The 20,153-nt window shown below is 28.0% G+C and overlaps 5 protein-coding genes and 1 long non-coding RNA gene across 12 annotated transcripts; 3 read left to right on the forward strand and 3 right to left on the reverse strand.

Annotated features, from left to right (window-relative positions):
* Window positions 1-224: 224 nt before the first annotated feature.
* On the reverse strand, window positions 225-3,598 carry LOC114935258 (UPF0764 protein C16orf89 homolog). 2 transcript variants are annotated; one of them, XM_029308025.2, is made up of 7 exons: window positions 3,222-3,598; window positions 2,765-2,842; window positions 2,414-2,563; window positions 1,642-1,940; window positions 1,103-1,238; window positions 859-961; window positions 225-519 (listed from the first exon to the last, which is right to left on the reverse strand). In XM_029308025.2, the coding sequence occupies exons 1-7, from the start codon at window positions 3,307-3,309 to the stop codon at window positions 387-389; spliced, it is 987 nt and encodes a 328-aa protein (XP_029163858.1). In that variant the 5' UTR covers window positions 3,310-3,598; the 3' UTR covers window positions 225-386. The 2 variants fall into 2 exon arrangements, with proteins under 2 accessions (XP_029163858.1, XP_029163857.1); XM_029308024.2 differs by having other exon boundaries at window positions 2,765-2,863; window positions 3,222-3,590.
* Window positions 3,599-5,348: 1,750 nt separating this feature from the next.
* On the reverse strand, window positions 5,349-7,183 carry LOC114935215 (uncharacterized). The gene is made up of 2 exons (XR_003820452.2): window positions 6,725-7,183; window positions 5,349-6,463 (listed from the first exon to the last, which is right to left on the reverse strand). It is a non-coding gene; the product is annotated as an uncharacterized LOC114935215 (long non-coding RNA).
* Arp3 (Actin-related protein 3) lies at window positions 7,046-10,623 on the forward strand. 3 transcript variants are annotated; one of them, XR_014926557.1, is made up of 7 exons: window positions 7,083-7,185; window positions 7,641-7,821; window positions 7,911-8,225; window positions 8,312-8,626; window positions 8,716-8,934; window positions 9,267-9,514; window positions 10,365-10,623. XR_014926557.1 is itself a non-coding variant. In XM_029307949.2 (6 exons), the coding sequence occupies exons 1-6, from the start codon at window positions 7,142-7,144 to the stop codon at window positions 9,444-9,446; spliced, it is 1,254 nt and encodes a 417-aa protein (XP_029163782.2). In that variant the 5' UTR covers window positions 7,046-7,141; the 3' UTR covers window positions 9,447-10,623. The 3 variants fall into 3 exon arrangements, 1 of the variants encoding a protein (XP_029163782.2); XR_014926556.1 differs by having other exon boundaries at window positions 10,368-10,623; XM_029307949.2 differs by having other exon boundaries at window positions 7,046-7,185; window positions 9,267-10,623.
* Nulp1 (Nuclear localized protein 1) lies at window positions 9,968-13,193 on the reverse strand. The gene is made up of 8 exons (XM_029307948.2): window positions 12,707-13,193; window positions 12,231-12,604; window positions 11,924-12,152; window positions 11,476-11,729; window positions 11,092-11,401; window positions 10,610-10,903; window positions 10,343-10,530; window positions 9,968-10,129 (listed from the first exon to the last, which is right to left on the reverse strand). Exons 1-8 carry the CDS (start codon window positions 12,842-12,844, stop codon window positions 10,102-10,104), a joined length of 1,815 nt encoding a protein of 604 aa, XP_029163781.1. The 5' UTR covers window positions 12,845-13,193; the 3' UTR covers window positions 9,968-10,101.
* A 187-nt stretch (window positions 13,194-13,380) lies between these two features.
* Window positions 13,381-15,249, forward strand: LOC114935213 (uncharacterized). Of its 3 annotated transcripts, none has more exons than XM_085490380.1 (6): window positions 13,381-13,781; window positions 13,870-13,929; window positions 14,000-14,122; window positions 14,224-14,434; window positions 14,485-14,691; window positions 14,796-15,249. In XM_085490380.1, exons 1-6 carry the CDS (start codon window positions 13,680-13,682, stop codon window positions 15,095-15,097), a joined length of 1,005 nt encoding a protein of 334 aa, XP_085346506.1. In that variant the 5' UTR covers window positions 13,381-13,679; the 3' UTR covers window positions 15,098-15,249. The 3 variants fall into 3 exon arrangements, with proteins under 3 accessions (XP_085346506.1, XP_085346507.1, XP_029163783.2); XM_085490381.1 differs by having other exon boundaries at window positions 14,509-14,691; XM_029307950.2 differs by having other exon boundaries at window positions 13,385-13,781; window positions 14,500-14,691.
* Window positions 15,250-15,311: 62 nt separating this feature from the next.
* On the forward strand, window positions 15,312-19,925 carry LOC114935240 (aarF domain containing kinase 5). 2 transcript variants are annotated; one of them, XM_029307992.2, is made up of 11 exons: window positions 15,312-15,718; window positions 15,788-16,260; window positions 16,523-16,827; window positions 17,137-17,262; window positions 17,390-17,548; window positions 17,660-17,791; window positions 18,100-18,265; window positions 18,466-18,636; window positions 18,921-19,092; window positions 19,194-19,361; window positions 19,742-19,925. In XM_029307992.2, the coding sequence occupies exons 2-11, from the start codon at window positions 16,167-16,169 to the stop codon at window positions 19,833-19,835; spliced, it is 1,587 nt and encodes a 528-aa protein (XP_029163825.1). In that variant the 5' UTR covers window positions 15,312-15,718; window positions 15,788-16,166; the 3' UTR covers window positions 19,836-19,925. The 2 variants fall into 2 exon arrangements, with proteins under 2 accessions (XP_029163825.1, XP_029163824.1); XM_029307991.2 differs by having other exon boundaries at window positions 15,800-16,260.
* Window positions 19,926-20,153: the final 228 nt, after the last annotated feature.

Below are 20,153 nucleotides of genomic sequence, written 5' to 3' on the forward strand. Positions count from 1 at the left end.
TATAATTTACTTTTATCTTTTATTCCAGTTCTTTCCTTTTATATAACAGTGCCATATATAATATTTAAAACTTTTCTTATAATATTATTTATCACAAATATAGATTATTTCCTTTTCAACTCAGTGTATCATATATTACAATCCTATGATAGTTGTACACTTTTCCGAATAATTCTTCCTAATAACAAAATACATTTTTGCATGTTTTATTTGAAAAAATAAAACGAATTGAATATTTCTAATTATTATTTACGAAATCAAGCGATCTCATATATGTGTATTCTTCCTATCTTAAAAAAATTTTTTTAAATCAGATTTGCGATAACAGAAAGGAAATAAGTATTTAATAAAGAAAAAACTTTTTAAAAATAGAAAAATATTTAAGATCAACCTAGTTCATTTTCTATATTTTCTCGGATGTATAAGGAAAGAGTCGCAGCAGCAAGACCTGTTATATGATTGTGACATCCAAAATCTGTTGATGATGAGGATCGCCGGATTCTCTTGAGCTCAGGAAATCTGAAATATTTAACATAATACTCATATCGTGCTTTTTGTGAAAATAACGCTTGATTATAAGTATGCACATAATCTTTTGCATTGCATATCATAAATGTATCGATACATTATGAGCTGAAATTGAATATGTATATATTATATTATTATTATATAATATGTTTATAATTAAATAATATTGTTAATGCGCGGTTATGCAATTATAATCTATATTATTATAATTCTAATATATTATATGCTAATTAATTTTAATTAACGATTATACTATAATATTATTGAATGTTATAATTATATACAGTTTAAATATATTTGCCAATAAAATATATTTATAATATAAATCACCCTTCTAAGTTAAAGCAACCGCTCTGATGAGGCCAGCTTAATATCAAATCTTCATAGTGCTTATCGAGAAATTCATAATAGCCTTCCATACCGCACAGAAGAACTAAAAAAAATAACAGTTTATTTTTTTTTCTTATTTCACTTTTTTTATTTCATGTATCTGATAAAAGATATTTTTTATTTTATTTTTATTTAAATTAAATTAAATTAATCTAATATATATTTTTAATGCATATACGCGTACTTTGTTCAATCATGAGATCTCTTCCGATATTTGGAAAATTCCACGCTTCAAGATTAACGAGATCCTGAAAAATTCTGGCGCAAAATGCAGGTACCAAGTATGAAAATGGCAACGATACAGTTTCTCGACACCCAAACTAAAATGAATCATCGTATAAGAATTTAAATATAAGAATTTCATTCTTTTGTTATTTCAATTTAGGAATCAACAGAAAAATGTGTATAAGAAAAAATATTTTTTTTAATAAATATAATATATAAAATATAATAAATATACAATAAATAGATATAAAATACGAAAGCATCAATAAAGACTTCCATAAGATATATAATCAGAACTAAATTAAATTAGAAATAAATCATTAGAAATAAGTTAGAAATAAATTAGAAATTAATCGTGTTTCATATGTATAAATAAAATTAAAAATATTTTAAAAAATCGAGAAATAATTTAAGATCTTTTGCCAAGTATAATATCTTTTACTAAAATTAATAATAGAAATTTTTATTATTGATATATTACTCTGATATCTTACTTACTTTTTTAGCGATTTGAATTATGAGCAATCTATGTGTGAGAGGATATCCCGCAACGTCATCATCCCTTAACAATGCTTCGGCGCAAATCTGAGGAATGTGACATTCCTCGTTTAAAGCGCTATGTATAATTTTGAACAAACATTTATCACTTTCTGTTTCATTGGGCCATCCATGTTGAATCGATTTAACAACTTTTGAATAGTTTAATCCTTGACTGGGAACGGGTCTACTTTTTGGAAAGAGCCTTGTCCACCAAATAGGTTTTGTCCACAGAGTAATATTGTTTAAAGTCGATTGAACTGTAAAACTTTTTGTATCTCGACACAAGCTATACTATTTAATAATAATTAGCCATTAACCGAAAGAGCCTTCCAACGAAATCTTCAATATTTTCAAATAATGAAAAAAACACAAATTAAGAATTGTTGAATTAATTTCTTATAAAAAAATTAATTTTTAAAATTAATTTTAATATGAGTGTATTAATTACATATTTTTAATATTATATAAGAATATTTATTAATTATCAAGTGTTATTGAAAATTTTCTGTTCAACTTCTAATGACTTCAATTAAATATGGTAATTTTAATGTTTTCTTGCATGATTTTGTTCTTTTCAATTATCATTTTTATTTTTTATCTCTTTCGTAAAACACGCATTATTTACCATGTTATTTTAAATGCAAAAAGTGTGTAAAGTAAAATATAGTAAAGAGGAGACTCTTATTTTTTGTTCGTTTCTCGTGTGCATTATGCAGATGCATCTACTTACGCGAAAGTTCGATCTCGCTCGCCGGGACAACGTTATTCATCAAATTTTTTCGGGTCAAATCGGATAACGCAACCATTTCTTTGAGAGCGACGAAGAATCTACTTTCCAAATATTGTACGTTCTCGTGCAAAAGTGCCGCCAACAAGTTAACTATTTCAATAAATAGAAATTGATCATAAAAAATAATCAAGAAATTATATTAAAAATGCTTGTTTCGTATAGCCGATAAAACTCACATTTAAAGCATATACATAATTAAAGCTTCATATTTTAGAAGTCTGTTAGTTTTGCTAGATTTTTTGAAAAATATGTAATTCTAATTAACAATATTATTACAAAAAATTTCTTTACCTTCGCTTAAGGTAATGCTATAAGTGGTATCCACGTTCATCTGATGTGGTCTATCATTAATGTAAGTGAGAACCTTATCTAAGGCAATTAATTTTCGTTCTGCAATTGTGTCAATATATACATACATTTCGTTATTATCTATAAATATTTGACATACTTCGATAAGCTGCTTCTAATATCGCTTCATTACACGCTTGAATGCGCATAATAAAAAATTAAATTTAATCGGAATAAGAAGCAAAACAAATCTAATTTTGACCTTTTGAAACATCCCATTAAAATAACATATTCTTGATCGAACAAAACATTTTTGTTTAGCTTCTTTCTTACATTTATTTGAAACGCTTTGCTTTTGACACTCGTATCTCTTTGGTATGCATATAATTAACTATATTTATCAAATTGGAAATATAAAAATATAATTAGTTAATTAATGTAATTAATTAATTCCACTTACCAAAACTTGCAGGATTAAATGCCGCCATTCGCGATAAGAAGCAGGCGAGCAGAAGAACACTGAAAAATCTTGCAATTTTAGTTTCCATCGGGACGTTTCTTCGAAGAAAAACCAATAAACTCTGTTCGCAAAGTCTATATAAACCCTACAAGTCCCCCACTCAAGTCTCCCCACCACTATGTCGACAATAACATCGAATAAACTAAACGTCGACGAAATTTATCGTCGATCGCTTTTTCTTCATCGAAGGAAAAGCATCTTGCTCTTGAAATGAATCGGATGCAAGAACACGAGGTACCACTTATTCTTCATGAGTCGGACGTATCCTGACGGGAAAAGCGTTCTCCACGGAACTATGGCTGGATTATCGTGGCTTCTCAACCACCTACGAGAAATTCAATCTTCTTATACCAAGCTGCGCTATTACTTCGAATTGAATTGTGAGAAAGTGTTATTGATTTTTCATCTCGCGTATGTAATATAGCTTGTAATTAGATAATTTATCTTAATATATCTTAAAAGTAAAAGAAAATAAAAAGGAATGAAGATAGAGATTCACTATTTCACAGAAATACCTATCGCCGTTTGAATTGTTTTTTTTAATCTCGAAAAAGCAGCATCCAACAACATAAATATAAAGGGCAATCTTGTTGAAACCGACGAAATTTACAAATTCATTCTTTGACCTTTGACTTATCTGCGTAAGATTCACCATGTCGGAGATATATATATATATTTGCCGTTTAAATCCGTTTTTCCTTCCCTTATAGAAATTTATCACTAGTAACGCTAATTTATCACTTATTTCGAGTACTTAAATTACTGTATATCAGTATTTTAAGTACCCGAAATAAGTGATTAATTGGTGTTACTAGTGATAAATTTCTACAAGAGTTTTTAATCAAATAATCAGCCTCGAGCTTAATAAAAATACACTGAAACATGCACATAAGCAAAATTAATATAATTAGATTGATCCTAATAAATCACTTATTTTAATTAACTAACTAATTAAACCTATATTATATATGCATAAATAAAATAATCAGCGTTTAATTATTAATAATCGTGTTTAATTAAATTTTTTAAATTTTATTTTAATATTTTTTTCTTATTTTTTAAATATATTTATATATTTAATCGATTTTAATGAATAATTATATAATCTCTATTTGACAATCTAACTTTATTTTAATTTTCCACTTATATATATATATATATATATATTTTTTTTTTTTATATATATTATAACATTTAGAATATTTCGGCAACGAATTATGAATAACTTTTGACAATCAACCTTGTTATCGTCAATAAAAACGCATTATTATTGCCATCCGACACTCAATTATCAAATTGAGAACAATTTCATAGACATATTCCCATATTTTGAAACCCGCTCTTTCATTTTTTAATTAGTTTGTCATTTAAAGCGATAATTATATAATTTTTTTCCAAATGTTAAGATTTCGGGTATATACGCAGTAACGTTATTAGGTCCAGGACATGTAATTTTTCAAAATTTTTTATTATCAAACTAATGAGGACCATTTCGTAGCTGTATTCTCATATTTTGAAGTACGTTTTTTATTTTTTAATTAGTTTCATATGTGAATATTTTGAATTAATCGAATTTCTACAGATTTTGTACATAATTTTAATTCATCGAATTTCTATTATGTAATTTTAATTCATCATATATCTAGCTATTATGTACATAATTTTATTTCGTCAAATTTCGATTATGTACATAATTTTAATTCGTCATATTTCTGTACGTAATTTGAAATCAAATTATGATTCATGTAATATAATAAAAATGTTTTCTTATGAATGTATAAAATTATGAATAGAATTGTTTTGAATTATAGATCGTGTAAAGTGGGCTTAAGAACGAATATACCCGAGATTTATTTTCAAATATTATCAATTATTGTTTTCAATGGTCGAAGATGTCTTTAAACTTCAAAAAATGTATTGCTTTATAAAATATATATATATATATATATATATATATATATACATAAAATAAATAAATAACTATAAAGCAAAATATAGAAATATTCTATAATAATATAGAAATATTATCGAAGAATTTTTAATGTATATATTATACTATAAAATCAATTTGTTTCTCATCCATTTATTACAACATAACTTTCATTTTACATTATACATACAATTTACAAAAATTAATTACAAAATAAATAATATTTCCTTATTTTAACGTGTTTGCAAAATATGATCTACTTTCGAAACGATTGATATTTATGTTAAATTATGTCTTAGAATTTATTTTACAACTTTGCACAAAATAAGCAAACCTAAATTTACCCCTTATTACTATTTCACCTTTTATTTCCTATTTAATAATCGCGAAAATTATCGATTGAAAGTAATAACTATATAGTATAAAGTATAAACAATTAAGTTTTTTTATTAATTTAGTTTTTTATCTTATAAGCTTTTTTGTTATTTTTGTATTTATTTTCTTAAAAACATCTCAGTTATCTACTAATTGAAGTATTTCAATTTATCTGAAAGAGATATTTCTCAAAGTCAATCTTTTTCTTTCTCTTATATCTCTTTACCTTTTTTTAAATACTTCTGTAATAAAATCATAAATTTAACTAGCATATATATATTCATTATATAAATATATAAGACGCAATGTAAAATTCTTAAATTCTGTTATGACAAATACACTGTCAGTTTGGCAAAAGTACAAGCATTAAAAATCGACAAGTACTGAGCAAAATGTTCCATGTGTGAATAGATGCGCTTATAAAATATGTAATCTACTAACATTTGTCAACAGTTCATAATGTCTTACATTGGATGTTGTTTAAATAAATACATAGTTCATGTTTATACTTTCTAAATCTTTTGTATATATTATGCGCATGTGTTAAATATATATAAAGTAACAGTCTTATGCATTTATCTGTTCTCTGTTAAAATTATAAATGATTATGTTGGTCCGCATTGTCACCAAATTCAATTTCTAATTGTAATCTGTAGTCCATGGCGACAAAGACAATGACCAGAAGCACTGGCAAACGAAATCTTGATTGCCAACCAAGTTTCAGTATAAACATCAAGGAACGATGTAGAGTTCCACCATTTCCCAGAAAAATTTCAGAAGGCATCCTTCGCATGATCATCAGGTCTACAAGTTTTACAGATGTCTCAATGCCTCGCTGTAGTATACTTCGATATATACTTCGTCAAACTGAATTTTCCTAAACAATAAAAAATAAAACTGTCAATCATAATTCAATGCATACTCTTCAATATCTAGGATTCGACAAATCATTACCGATAGTTCGTTTAAACTTTAAACGATTCCGTATTGATGAGTATATCACACACTTCATTAATTTTCTACGTTATCATACATATCTTCTTAAATTAAACAGATTTTGCACACAATATATCTCTTCGCAAGATAAAATTATGAAGATAAGCAAGCAACGCGTAATTTAACATTCAATAATACTCACTGCATCATTATCCGCTGTTTTTGACAGTTCTCTTGATCTTCGACACAAACACAGCTCTACGTTCTCGTGTACAAATAATGCGAAGTAATGCACGTGTGTAGGCGGTCAGTTTACGTCACAGAACTAAAACGCAGCAAGAGAATGGACAAAACGGCGTATTTTTGACACTTCCACGCCGCCTCCTGCTAACAGAGAGAAACCTGAGAGCGGCCGCCGGGATTCAGTGAACGCGTGTACTAATGCGTCCCCTGAGAGAGTAGCTAAGAATCTCTTTCAACCCTGTCGGTAAAATTGCTTTTGACTGAAATTCCCAAGTCTTGGCAGATATTGATTAGCGTTGGTTCATGGTGGTTTTTAACGCAACCGTCATCGGGTGTGTTTCGCCGGGATAAGAGATTCATCGGTGGATCAGGAATCATGCTCGGACGTTTACCTGCGTGCGTCATCGACGTAGGCACAGGGTAAGTGCAAGTTCCGGGACGGGAGAGAAAACTCGATTTGGATTAACGAGCGATTTAGGGTGGTGCCAATTAGGTTAGAAGCCGGACTGTCAAAGGTGACAAACACTCGAGATAAATATTTCGGGAAGGCGTGAACCGCGCCTTTTCCACGCGTTCGTGTACTTTTTTCTAGTGATCCTTGAAATAAATTTTTTATATAATATTAATGACGAATCACCGACACGCGTAAAAATATATTCGCCCACGCGACGATTTAATACGCTTGACATATCCCATTCGAGCATGATTATCGATTATATTTATAATTTCTTATTTCTTATTTTTTTATTTTTTATATTTCTTTAATTTTATGCAAATACGCGTCAAATAAGCCTAATTAGATCCATATATTTGAGGTGAGGCTGCTAAACTGAATAATTACCTTGTATTATTAATAATTAATCGTTATCTTGCAGATACACAAAATTAGGATTTGCTGGCAATAAAGAGCCTCAGCTGACCATACCTTCGGCGATTGCCATCAAGGAAACTGCTAAGGTTGGTGATAACAATGCGAGGAGGATTACGAAGGGTGTGGAGGACTTGGATGCCTATATCGGAGATGAGGCATTTGAAGCCACCGGATATTCGGTTAAAGTATTTATTCCTTCAAAGTATTTCTTCAAAGTAAAATTGTTTCTAATGATATTATATTTAAAATATGCATTTTCATCCTTCACTTGTAGTATCCTGTGAGGCATGGACTTGTGGAGGATTGGGACTTGATGGAGAAATTTTTACAACAATGCATTTTCAAATATCTCAGATCAGAACCCGAAGATCATTATTTCCTTTTAACAGAACCGCCTTTGAATACTCCAGAAAATCGGGAATATACAGCAGAAATTATGTTCGAGTCGTTCAATGTACCAGGACTTTATATAGCTGTACAAGCTGTTCTTGCCTTAGCAGCTTCCTGGACAGCTAAGAATGTAGAAGATCGTACTTTAACAGGCGTTGTTGTCGATAGTGGAGATGGTGTAACTCACGTAATTCCAGTAGTATGTATATATATCTTTGAATCTGTATTAGATTTTATTGTTAGAATCATACTTATCGGATCTGACAATATATTGAATTTTTACAGGCAGAAGGCTTCGTTATAGGAAGCTGTATAAAGCACATTCCTATTGCTGGTCGTGATATTACCTATTTTATACAAAGTTTGTTAAGAGAACGAGAGATTGGAATACCACCCGAGCAATCTCTAGAAACAGCTAAGTCAATTAAAGAGAAATATTGTTATATATGCCCGGATATATCGAAAGAATTTGCCAGATATGATAGCGATCCTACAAAAATTAAAAAATATGAAGGCATTAATAATATTACCAAGAATCCTTTTGTCGTAGACGTCGGATATGAAAGGTTTCTTGGTCCGGAAATATTTTTCCATCCCGAAGTAAGCTATATGTATATACATATGTGTAATACTCCAAAGTTATTTTGCATGCTCTATGTCTATATTTTCTTATATTTCAATGTTTCAAGTTTTCTAATCCGGACTTTACGACACCGCTCAATGAAATCGTTGACGATGTAATTCAAAACTGCCCAATCGACGTCAGAAGACCATTGTATAGTAATATTGTATTATCGGGTGGCTCTACCATGTTCAAGGATTTTGGTAGGCGACTGCAACGTGACATAAAGAAGATCGTCGACACGCGGCTCAAGCTTAGTGAAACATTAAGCGGCAGTCATATTACGGTAAATATCAAATAATATAATGACGATAATTCGTTCAAGTACGTAACAATAACTATATTTATTAAATCGCATTCATATTATTTTTGTATATTTATTAATATAATTCATAATATTATTAATGTTATTATTATTATTAATTTTATATTTATATTATTTATTATATAATTAATATATTATTAATTTTATATTTATATTATTTATTATATAATTAATATATTATTATATTATTATATTATTAATAATATTTATATTAATATTAATTTAATCTAAATTTATTAATATAATTATATTTTTTATTATATTCATCAAACCATATTATATTTATATTTTAGCCAAAACCAATAGACGTTCGTGTGATATCGCATCACAAGCAGCGTTGTGCCGTATGGTATGGTGGCGCATTACTGGCCAGTGATCCAGAATTCTACACGGTTTGTCACACAAAGAAGGCTTACCAAGAATATGGTCCTGGAATCTGTCGTTATAATCCCGTGTTTCACAGTATGGTTTAAGAGATAATAAACAAAAGAAGCACATCGATTGAAATCATCATTTTAAATACATATTGTCATCTATGAATGTAAGCAAACTATCAGATTAACTTTTTTTTTACACGGTGCTAAATTAAAAATAATACAAAAATTTCAACTTGTTTATAAAGGGACAATCTTTTGTACTTCTTTTTACAGAATCATGTCAACTTTGATTTATGACTCGATATATAACTAATTATAGAAATAATTAATGTTTATTTTTGTTTATTTTTTTATATTTAATATAATGCATTTATAAATGTACATGGTATATACATGTATACAGTTTACATGAAGTGCATACAGAATTTACTGTGTATTTACTTTAATATATATGTATATATAATGTTTATTATATTTGCATAAATCTTAAAAAAAAAATGCAAATTTAATAACAGAGTTGTGATAATATTACAATGAGTACTTGTTTAATGTCATATACCATCATAATTACATACAACATTAAAAACTTTTTCTTCAAAAAAAGATTAAAAATCCAATTCTGAAATTATCTTTTTATTGAGCTGTCCTAAATTACTTGCAATTTCTCTTTTATACGTTATATATTATTTAAAACTGCACATTTTATATAATCTTCTTACCATCATGAAGTTGACACATACAATAGGAAAAGTTATTGTGCATGGTCATCATTTTCCTCACTGAACAAACAAATAATTATTGAGAATATTATCTGACATTTTTAATTATATATGATACTTATTTTATTTATATATTATTAATATTTAATATGTTTATAATTTTCAGAATTAATTTTAAACAGTTAATTGTGAAAAAAAAGTAATTCTACAATAGTAAAACTATTATATTTCTACATTCCTTATTGTTATTATTTTTTACTTTTATGTACTTACAATATATTTAAACCATTTAAAGCAGCAGCTGCGCCATCGATGTCCGTGAATAGCGAAGAAAAGAAGAGAGAAAGAAAATTTGAACTGTTTTGAGCTATTCTGTCATTTGCTACAGGCCTTTTATAAATATCGATGCTGTCTATTGGTGGCAATGGATCGTGCGACAACACTGGACCCTCATTCTGAATCTAGAATCGTATATTTAATAAAATATGTTTATCTTTATCTTAATATTTTATGATAAATTTGCAAAATATAAAACATTACCTCTTGGACATTAACTATGACCTCCTTCATGTCTGCTAATATAATGTGTCTCAAAATGTTTTTTGGTAATCTGCCTTGATAGCGTTTGCTACGTTTTACTTGACAGTACTTGATGTATTCATCTTTAGATTCAATTCGATTTAGCATAGCATGTACACATTCTTCTAACCATGGTAAAATATCTGTCTCCTTCCAAAGATGGAAGCTACGCACTATATACAAATTCTGTAGCTTCTCTAAAGCTGGGGATGTACTAGTTTGAGCTTTTGAGTTAAAGAAATCATGATGCATTACCTAATAAATGAAATAATCAAGTTATAATTTTTTCACATAGTATTTATATTATTTTGGATTTTTAGAAAATATAATGGTAAAACTTACGTTAAGATTATCACTACAGTATATGTGAAAATACAAATAATTAAAAGTATAATCTTATCGCAAGTTATGCCAATATAATTAAAAAAAATTTTTTTAGATACCTTGGCGTCTGTTTGTATATTACATTTCTCAATTAAGGGTATTAATACACCTGGAAACATTATAAGAGCATTTTGTAGAAGCTTATCAGCCTCATCCTTATTTCCCAAACGAAAGTGAGCCAAGGCCAAGCTATATGCTATGTTTGGTAATTGAGTTAGATTTCTGGAACTTTCCCACAGATCACAAAATTCTACAAACCATTCAAATTCCTTAGCTCTTAAGGCATAGAAATCAATGGACAATACCACTGCTAGTGGATCACCTTCAGGATCCAATGACAAAAGTAATTTACAAAATTCCAAGCTTGTTCTGAAATTTTTAATATAAATTTTTTTCTTACTGTTCTAAGCTTTTATATTCGATCATATATGTTGAATGTTTACCTATAACAAGCTCGTCCACCAACAAATCCAATGTGTTTAAAAAGAGTTATAAAAAGTGCCCGATTCTGTTGTTTCCTGTAATCTAATCTACACTGTGCAGTTGTTACATTGAAAGATGGATGAAATGCGCATTCTAAGCAATATAGAGCTCGTTCTATAAATTCAGCTGCCATTGGTAAATCCTCACTCAATTTACACAGTTCAGCTATTTGCAGGAGAGCGTCTACATGATAAGAATGTATGTTTATTATACTCTGAAATATAATAATCTGCATTAACATTTATTGTATATATGTATATATATGCATTATATGAATATTAATATAAACAAGAAATATTTTTGTCAGAGTTTTCTACAGTACATATATTTGATAAATAAAATGCAATCAAAGAATATTATACTATTATAATATGATAAATCTAATATTATACTATGTTATTCACTTACAATTATGTTCTCTGGATTTAAACTTTCAACAGCTTGCAAGAATTTTAATTGTATCTGTTTATATGAAGTACTATGTTCATATACAAAATACTGTACATTCCCTGTAGTCTCTACAGAATTATCCAAGGACATTGTTAATCCAGATTTACCAATCGGTGGCCAATTATCTCGTGGGGAAACCAACCATGTCTTTTTCAAGTGTCCAACACGACCTCTACTTTTTCTTTTGCTATAAGAAAAGAGAATAAAATTTCTTTCATTTTAATTTAGAAATTATGCATACACATATGTATAATTACAGATATACCTTCGATCAGCTTGCACAGTTTTACTACCAAAGATTCTCTTTAATTCATTATATGGATTCAAGTGTTTGTGCTGTATAGTCAATATATTTTCTTTAGATTTTTGATTGATCCACTGTGGTTCTAAAACTTGACTACTACAACTCGGTAGAGGTTCTCCAAGTAATTTGTTCACCTCCCATATGCTTCGATCAATCTCATCTTCATCGCATTCCACATCATGTTGTTGACTCTTGGCTTTCTTGTTCTCTAATTTCTTACGCTTTTTCTTCTTTTTTCCAGATTTCGCATCATTGCGATTTACAGAGTTGGTATCCAAAGCTTCGTCTTGTTTATCACTGGTATCTTGTTCATTGCTGTCAGAGCTCTGATTTAACTGCGGATATGAATTGTATCGTTAACGTCAATTTGTTATTCGAAGACGAGAAATTCTGTAAAATATTAATGACAATGTAATACATTTCTTATCTGTACATACCACATCAAAGACGTTGAAAGACTTGGATTTGGTATCATTGGTCACCGAAATTTCTTTATCACTTGCACTGTCGTCATCCTTTTCCTTTTCAATAATTATATCGCTGCCATAAATTTTTTTTATATATCGCGTGGACATTTCAAATTATTCGAGAATGTAGACTAGAGTGTTGAAAAATCACGTAATTGATTTTTTTCCTCACAATCACGAGAATATGCTTGTAATAATTTGGGAGCCTAAATTTTTACACGATGATGCAAAAAAATTTTCTGTTTGCAGACTACTGCATATACAATAATTTATCGCGACTCGTAATACTTGTTCAATTTTTATATCTGGTTAACACTTTCGACATTCGAGCATGAGACACGCGATATACATATGTGTTACGTAGTTCTCTTATTGAAAACTAAAATTGGACATTCTTTTTGGAAAAGCGGTCTCGGTTTTTGATTGGTGCAGTTCCTCCACACCTCTGGCTGATTACAGATTATAAAAAAGATAACAAATAACTAAAAAAAATAAATTAGAGGATCACCATTATCGACATATAAATAATAAATATATATCGATTAATTTAAATTAATAATTTAAGCTAACATTTTTTAAATTTATTAATTTATTTTATTTTTATTTATTTTATTATATATTTTTAATTTATTAATTTTATAATTAATATAAGGAAACTTTTTATTCTTGTCGTACAAGTTATTTCCGCAGAGAAGGAGGAGTCATCCGTATAATCTTCATTTTTGCTATATAGATCCTGTGTTTATTGGCTACGACGCATCTTCTGCTGGTGTGTCCCATATGTCAAACGACTGAATATATTTTGCTTACGTGTACACAAATCGCATGTACGCAAGGGGCTATAATAATTTGTAACTCGTCACTGTAAACACTACTAAACGCACAGAATAATTGTTTTTTCCCATTTCAACGATTGTGCATTTCACAAAATTTTGCAATAAAAATGACTGTCAAATTGAAGCTGAAAGATGTGAAGGATAAACTGAAGGACGATACTCTGGATCTCAGTTTATGCGAACTGGAAGAAGTACCTGTACGGGAAATTGTGAGTGACTTCTATTTTATATAAATTTTAAAAAAATTGATGTATACATAGAAATTTTTTAATTTTGACATTGTTTATCATGTTTCAGGCATCTCTCAGAAAAGCTACAAATGTCAATCTATCGACCAATCTGTTGGTCTCATTACCAGTATGTCATATCTTTAATTCTATGCAATCTAAATATTAATTCTAGTATTTTAACTTAACATCTTTTGCAGACCAATTTTGTTACTTTAACACAAATTGTAAAGTTGGATCTTAGCAGAAACATGTTGGTCGAACTTCCAGAAAATTTTGGTGAAATGACAAAATTAAAATATTTGGATTTATATGCTAATAAGGTAAAAAAAATTTGTTTACATCCTTTTATGTAAGAACATACATATATTTATGTTTGTGACTTTAAAAAAGGTATATGGCATCAATATGTATTTATTTACAGATTAGTAGACTACCTCTAAGTCTAGGTGAATTAAAAAATTTAAGGTGGTTGGATTTGAAAGAGAACCCTTTAACTGAAGCTGTAGCTAGTGTTGCTGGACCATGTAGTAATATACATGAATGTCGAGCATGCGCTCGTAATATTGTTGATTATCTGTCTGCTGCTAAAAACCTTATAGAAGAAATAAAATTACGTAAATTAAATAATACAGGTATGTACATATAGTGTAGACATTGAATAAATCATTGCATAATATTGCAGCTACATGTTTTGTAGATGAAACAGAAAAGGAAATGACAAGTACAAAGAAGGAGAGCAAGAAAAAAAAGAAGAAGAATGCAGAAAAAGAGTTCAAGTCGAACGAAAATAAATCTGATTCTCAAATGCAAAAGAGCTGTCAAGACAATAGCGATAATGCAAAATTAGCAGAATTACTGTCTGATAATATGTGCACACACAAATCCACAGGTAATGAATTTTCATACTTGCAATCTTTATTCTTGTTTATGATTTGCATATGATTATAATTTATTAAAATTGTCTTATAAATACTAACAATTACTTTTTTTCAGGCACTGGATTGTATCGCTCTCTTACTTATGTGATTTTATGGTTCTTCATAATTAGCTCATTACTTACTATAACGTTAGTAATTCTTTCATGGTATTATAAACAAGAAACAGATATCTTTCTACAGAATGCACAAACACTGTCAGGTCTGCCATTAAAACATTATCATAAGCACACCGCAGATTTGTTGCAACATGTAATAAAGGTAACTACTACACAGATTAAAGTACTTGCTGATGTTGTAAGTGATTTTTATAAAGCAGAATTCAATAATAATGTAAATAATGCAAGAAAAGAATTATAGAAATTGGGATGGAAGGCTTATATTTTGTTATGAAGAGAAATTGATAAAATTAAAGGATATTTATAACATTGAAACAATTTACAAAGCATTTAATATTTTATATTATATCATAAAAAAATTATTTTTATCAAAATAAATAAGATGAACAAATATCTAATAATATATTATTTATTTTTTAACCTAATGTTCAAAATACAAATTTTAAATTTTTGAATATCTTTAATACATTCCTTCTTCCTTTTTCCTCTAATATTTTTAAACTTATGTATATAATTTTTAATTTATATTAATATACTGCCTTGATGGCAAAGATCATGTAGAAAAGGAGAGAAAATATTTGTGTCCCTTCTGTCTCTCTCTTTCGCGGCTGCGCAGTAACGATCAGCTGATTAGCGCAACAATCAGCTGATTGAATACTCACAAGTGATTTTAGTCCTTCTAATTTATCTTATCTTTATCATGCTTAAACATTTACAATTTTTTGCTAGCACACGATATAATAAGAAGATACATATTCTATTGTGTATTGTATAATGGAGTATTTTTAGTATTCAATATTATCAATACTGAAATAGTATGAATTGAAATCTGACGAAATCTGGCGAAATCTTTAAAAAACCGGTAAAAATATATAAAAGTGTGAACTTTTTTTTTTTTTTATAAAATCAATATGTGTTATATTTATTATAGTTTTCTTTTCAGCATACTTTTTAAATACAACCCAGCGCATTTTTACATATTTTATACATAATTTTGCAAACTTGTTATTTATGGTACCTGTATTTCTGATCGACAAAAAGAGAGAAAAAGGAAGTTATATAATAGAAAAAAAATAGTTTTAAAAAATTTTTTGCCAGCAAGCACTTAAATGTATATAACAACGCATAGAAAACTGAAAATACAAGAAAAGTACTTGTGTGTTGTGACTAAATAAAAATATTTCAGTAAGCAATTTATATAGGATTATCAAAGATAGAACACACAAATATAAGTAAATAGTAAATTTATAGTCGAATAACTGCTCACATTTATAAACTTGCAAAAAAAGATATTTTTTTAATTGCTAAGAATGTTGAGAACAAGATTGTTGCGCCATATAAATCCAAATAATTATTTTGCAACTCATCATTTACTTTCCAAACGCTTCAAATATGTTAGTACAGGTAAGTTATACAGATACTTACTAAAACAATTTATTGTTTTATATATATATATATTTCCTTACATAATTTTTACTATTATGATGCTACAGTCTGAATGAAAATTTTAGTGAAAATTTTAGAAGATGAAAAACTTAATTTTCTCTATCTACTTGTTTCATATAATATAAAGTTTTATATTTTCCTAAAAAGATATTACTTTGCCAATTTTTGTTAGTAGAAGTTATTGATTATTGTTGTTAATGACTATTGTTAATCATTGCAGGAGTGGCACTGTTGAGCGTTAGTTACGCTATTTTGCCTTCAAAAAAAAAAAAAGTTTTAAAAAGCGTTGCAGGAAGTTGCATCAGATTTACGAGATCACTGAGAATTGGCGTGACAATATCTATGGATTACTTGATTGCTCCTTTAATGGGTTATACAGAAACGGAAATTCATCAAAGATCTGCCGATCGGATCGTTCAAGGATGTTTGCAAAACGGTGGAATTTATGTAAAGCTCGGGCAAGGCTTAACAGCAGTTAATCACATTTTACCAAAAGAATATGTCGAAAGTTTGTCAGTATTACAGGTATCCCTTTTACAAATATTCCACGACGTTTCAAATTAATGTTAAATTCAAATTTTTATTATAATTTGCTAAAATATAATATTCTATAATAATATTCTTGTATAAAACTTATCACATATTGACATATAAATATTTAGAGATTTAAATCAAAATTTAATGCATATAATTATATATATTTTCTATATTCTCTATTGTAACTTGAATCTTTCATCAATTTTCTTATATATATAATAATTACAACTATTTTATTATTAATGTTATATTATTATAACTACGTAATAAAAATTTTTGTTTCTTGGTATATTTAAGGACAAATGCTTAACTCGAGAGAAGGATGAAATGGAAGAAATATTTTTACAAGATTTTGGCAAAAAACCTGAGGAAATATTACGCGAAATTGAACCTGAGCCAGTCGCGGCCGCTAGTTTAGCTCAGGTATTAAAAATAAAATATATGCAAGATCTTTTTCAGAGTTATGTCCCATTGTAAAAATAGTTTTTATAAAATTGTTATACATTTTTTTCCACTATTTATCTACTTTTTTTATTTCACTTTTCAATAGGTATACAAAGGTGTAACTCTAAATGGGGATAAAGTGGCTATTAAAGTACAATATATTGATCTTCAGGACAGATTCACATCCGACTTGAAGGCAATGATTTATTTATTAAAAGCTATTACCATTATACACCCCAAATTCGATTTGCATTGGGTGCTTGATGTAAGTATATATGTATTATTATTTAAAAACATTACATTCATATCATAATAGTCTTTGCTTTTTATCAAATTTTGAGGATTTTTTTTATTAAAAAAATATCCATATTTCTAGGAAGTCATTGACACATTGCATATGGAATTGGATTTCGAGAACGAGGGAAGAAATGGAGAGCAATGTGCTAAAGATTTAAAGAAATTCGAATACGCTTATGTGCCAAAAATTCATTGGAATCTTAGTAGTAAGGTATATCATTTATATTTATATATATTTATTTATATATGCAAATCTTTATGCATAAATTATATTTTCTTCAAATAGTATAATTTTATAATTACAATGAATGTGAAGTCCATTTCACCTTCTTCATTTCTACTTCTTAGATGTTCTAAGTACAGATTTATTATTTTAATTCTATATATATGCTAAAATTTTTTATTAGAACAAGTAACTTGAATAATAAAGAATTAAAAGCAATATCTCAAATTATGAATAAAGCATATTTAATTATTTGAATGTTGCTCCTTCTTTATAATCGTAATTTATATTTTTAGAGGATTCTTACGACTGAATGGATTGATGGTATTAAAATCACTGATGTGGAAGGACTCAAGGCTCATGGATTAAACATTTCGGATGTTGATAAAAAACTGGTCACTTTAATGGGAGAACAAATATTTCATACAGGTTTCGTACATGCTGATCCACATCCAGGAAATGGTATATTATATTTTTATCAAATAATATGTTTAATAGATATAGATTTTTTTATATAAAGAAAGATGATCGACAATATTATAATGCATAAAATTCCATGTTTATTATCACTGTAGACTTTATAATTTATATAGCTGCGGTCAGATGCTAGGAGGCTTAATAATAAAAAATATGTGATATACCGACAATCTTGATTCGCGCAGTTCTGGTAAGGAAGGGGAAGGATGGAAAAGCGCAAATAGTACTACTAGACCATGGCCTGTACGAACGGATATCAGAAAAGACGAGACATACTTTGTGCAACTTGTGGGAATCGATGGTTTTGAGAGATGAAAGTTCCTTGAAAACTCTTGCAAATGATTTAAATGTGAAAGGTATGTAACAAACTCTTTGTAGTATATCTAGTTTTTTTTTAAATACCTTTTGTTTAGAGTCCCTAGCATTCGCCAAAGAGACTTTATCCTTCCTTTATTTCATACCTAATACATTATATCTTAAATCTAACTTAATCTATAGTCAATTATTTTTAAAATTGTATACAATTGATAATTCCATGTTTTCAAATATTAAATTGTTCAAAATTTCTGCATCTTTAGTTTTTAAAATTTGTGAAATTACATTCTCTGATTCTCTATATTTTTGATATGTATTATTTCAGATTACATACTGCTAGTGGAAATGTTAACTCAAGCACCGTACAAAATTTCTTTTGCATCATGTCCAGACAATATGACACTGGATGAGTATATGAAAAAACGAGTACAAGAACGATTTGATAAAGTAACAGCTATATTGCAATCAATGCCAAAGAGTATGATGTTAGTAATCAGGTAAAACGCAGTTTTATACGATTTTTTTGTTCGTTTTATTTCCATATATTTATGATTTTAAACATGTTAAAAAGATGTTTTAATATATCCCATTTTCCTAGAAACTTGAACACAATACGAGCTATTATTAAGGATCACGGGGACATTATTAATCGGTATAGGATAATGGCAAGAATTGCGACATGTGGCAAGTATCAAACTGCGAAACGATCCTACCTCAAAAATGTCGCGAGCATCGGCAGTGTCATAAAATTCGAAACTCATATCTTGTAAGTTAATTAATGACTATCTTTTTCTTATAAAAAAATAATACACTCGAACTCTCTTATTCTAATATTGTTGAATGTTTTCGTACGTTTCCTCTATTCACTATTCTATGATTTTTTTAAAATGCATAACAAGAAAGCAATCTCTGAAAAACTTAGTTTAGAACAAATAGCTTATCTAATATAAAAAAAGCTGAAGAATAATATAATAATTTATATAATAGAATAATAGAATAGAGGGGAAATCAGATAAATAACTATATAAATTATTTAATATCAGGATTTCTGATTTTTTATTTAATATTAAATAGAAAATGTTTTATCCAATGTTGATATATTTCTGTGACATATTAAAACACTTTGCATGTTTTTATCTTTTTCAGCTGCAACAATCTTCTACAATGGATGTCTAAACTTTATCTAATTCTTTTGAAATTACTTGGTTATGATGTTACATCAATTTTGCAAACGTTGTAGCAATTTAATTAAAATTTGTGTATGTTGCAATTATATCATATTTTGTTAATTATACTATTATAGATTATAATATATGTCTGTAATAATTGATTAAGACTGTTATTCCATTGCATTCTTATTGAATTTTTAACATTAATTTATTAAAAGCAAGTCATTTTTTCTTGCATTTTTTTATATATGTATATTAATATTTTTTTTATATGTATATCATTATTTTATATATATATATCAATATTTTTTTATATGTATATCATTATAAATTAATTCACAATTTGGTAACCAATTAAGAATGAAGAAACCTTTGCTTGTCAATCAAAA

This window comes from Nylanderia fulva, unplaced genomic scaffold (assembly GCF_048542155.1).
Source record: "Nylanderia fulva isolate GAGA-0341 unplaced genomic scaffold, ASM4854215v1 Scaffold12, whole genome shotgun sequence".
NCBI lineage: Eukaryota > Metazoa > Arthropoda > Insecta > Hymenoptera > Formicidae > Nylanderia > Nylanderia fulva.